The 1,739-nt window shown below is 44.6% G+C and overlaps 1 protein-coding gene across 1 annotated transcript; it reads right to left on the bottom strand.

Moving 5' to 3' along the window:
• On the bottom strand, nucleotides 1-676 carry MRPL57 (mitochondrial ribosomal protein L57). Its single transcript, XM_009279358.2, has 2 exons — nucleotides 578-676; nucleotides 1-484 (listed from the first exon to the last, which is right to left on the bottom strand). The coding sequence occupies exon 2, from the start codon at nucleotides 477-479 to the stop codon at nucleotides 168-170; it is 312 nt and encodes a 103-aa protein (XP_009277633.1). The 5' UTR covers nucleotides 480-484; nucleotides 578-676; the 3' UTR covers nucleotides 1-167.
• Nucleotides 677-1,739: the final 1,063 nt, after the last annotated feature.

Genomic DNA, 1,739 nt, shown 5'->3' on the forward strand with positions numbered 1-1,739 from the left:
TACACTGTTCTGTAGGACTACTTTTAATGTAAGATTTTGTATACCATAGCAAAGTCTCATTTGTCATCTACCCTTATTATACTGAATTACAAAACGACCATAATAGGTACAACAGCAGATCCCGTGGTACTGCATAATACATGCCAAATATAAGTATGCCGTATTATTCAAGATGTCCACTTTTTCGACACATTTAAGTGGTTTAAATGATCACTGATATATCTATGCTCAGGAAACTTGGCTTTCAACAGGCTTTTCAAAGCTTCCCATTTTGCATGCCTCTCTTCTGTGTTATGTTTGTACTCCTGTTCCCGTGTCAGGTAAGGTCGACTCAGCCAATATTCATTCTCTGCTTCAATTTCCAACCTTCGGATCATTGCTTGCTTCATTGAAAGGGTAACCACTCTTGGTCGCCTGTATTTTCCAATCCACTGTTTTCCAGGAATTCTCTTTCGGAGTAATACTGTTGTTAAAAACATTATGCCTTAAAATACAGATAAAAATATAAAATACTCATTACATCAGGGACAAAATTTAAAAATTTAACAACAAAAATGAAAATTCTGCACATGCTTACTCCACTGCCTTTTAGCTGGCTGTTTTGAAGTTTGAAGTCCAGAACCTGATACTCGCAACCAACCATTACGTAGACAGTACAATGACAGATATATTGGAAACTTAAGACCAGAAAAGGGAAGCGGAAATCTTTATTTAGCTAAAGAGTTTACTCAGTTATCCTCACATTGAGATTAAAGCATGTCCTCCATAAATTATTTGTGAAAAATCCAGTCCCGGATACTATTAAACAAAGGATTCACTTCATTCATTCCTTCTTCAAATAGCTAACTGCATTGTCAAAACAAGGAGTATTTCCAGGTCTATCTTCTAGGTCCAGATCTGGCCTTTCCTCAGTATTAAGTTTTGAACTACAGTCTCCCCATAAACTTATTAGTATACAATTACCTAGTCTTGTATTTTTACTATGGGAAATCTGGTTTGTAGAGAAAAACAATATCCTGTATTAGACTAACTAGCATATGTAGAAAGCACGAATACAGTTTCCAACACAACACACAGGTTTAACAAAGAGGCAAGAAAGGCCAAGCTACATTTAGATTTGACACACATGCTCTTCATTAACCTATTTATTAGTCCTAAACATGCCTATCTCCTAGATCTCTCATTACACATTATTTTCATCAACTAATAAGTCAGCCAGGAACTTCAACACAGCATAAACCATCACTACTGCTGAGAAAAGCCACCCCACTATACGCCATTCCCATGGTGCAACTGCATGCTAATGTTCCACGCTCTGATCCGGTTTAGAGATGAAGCTGCGGAGCTTCGCGGGGGCATTGCTGCCTCAGTCTCTGGTTCCCCTCCCGGAAGGGAAGGGCAACTCTGCTCTGCCCGTCTCCACGGCAGTGCCGGCTGCTCGCCCTCAGGCCTGCGCCCGCTGCAGCCTCGACCGGGAGCGAAGCCGAAGCGCGACGCGGCACAGCTGCCCACCGGGGCTCTCCAGTGCCACGGGAGCAACCTAGACCGCTAGGCACTCGCCAGCTCCAGGCGGGTTTCGGCCCACGCGGCGGAGCGCTGCTGCCTGGGGAGAAGGATCCCCTGCCCGTTCCCCACTAGAGTTATCCCCCAGGGCCAGGCCAGCCCGAGCGAGACCGGGGCCAACCCGCCAAAAGACACCCCGCGCTCGGGGCGAAGAAGCACTATGAGAGGCCGCAGCA

This window comes from Aptenodytes forsteri, unplaced genomic scaffold (assembly GCF_000699145.1).
Source record: "Aptenodytes forsteri isolate BGI_AS27 unplaced genomic scaffold, ASM69914v1 Scaffold307, whole genome shotgun sequence".
Taxonomy (NCBI): Eukaryota; Metazoa; Chordata; class Aves; order Sphenisciformes; family Spheniscidae; genus Aptenodytes; species Aptenodytes forsteri.

Coding starts and splice junctions, on each gene's coding strand:
- MRPL57 (XM_009279358.2), bottom strand. CDS start 479: ATGTTTTTAACAACAGTATTACTCCGAAAGAGAATTCCTGGAAAACAG.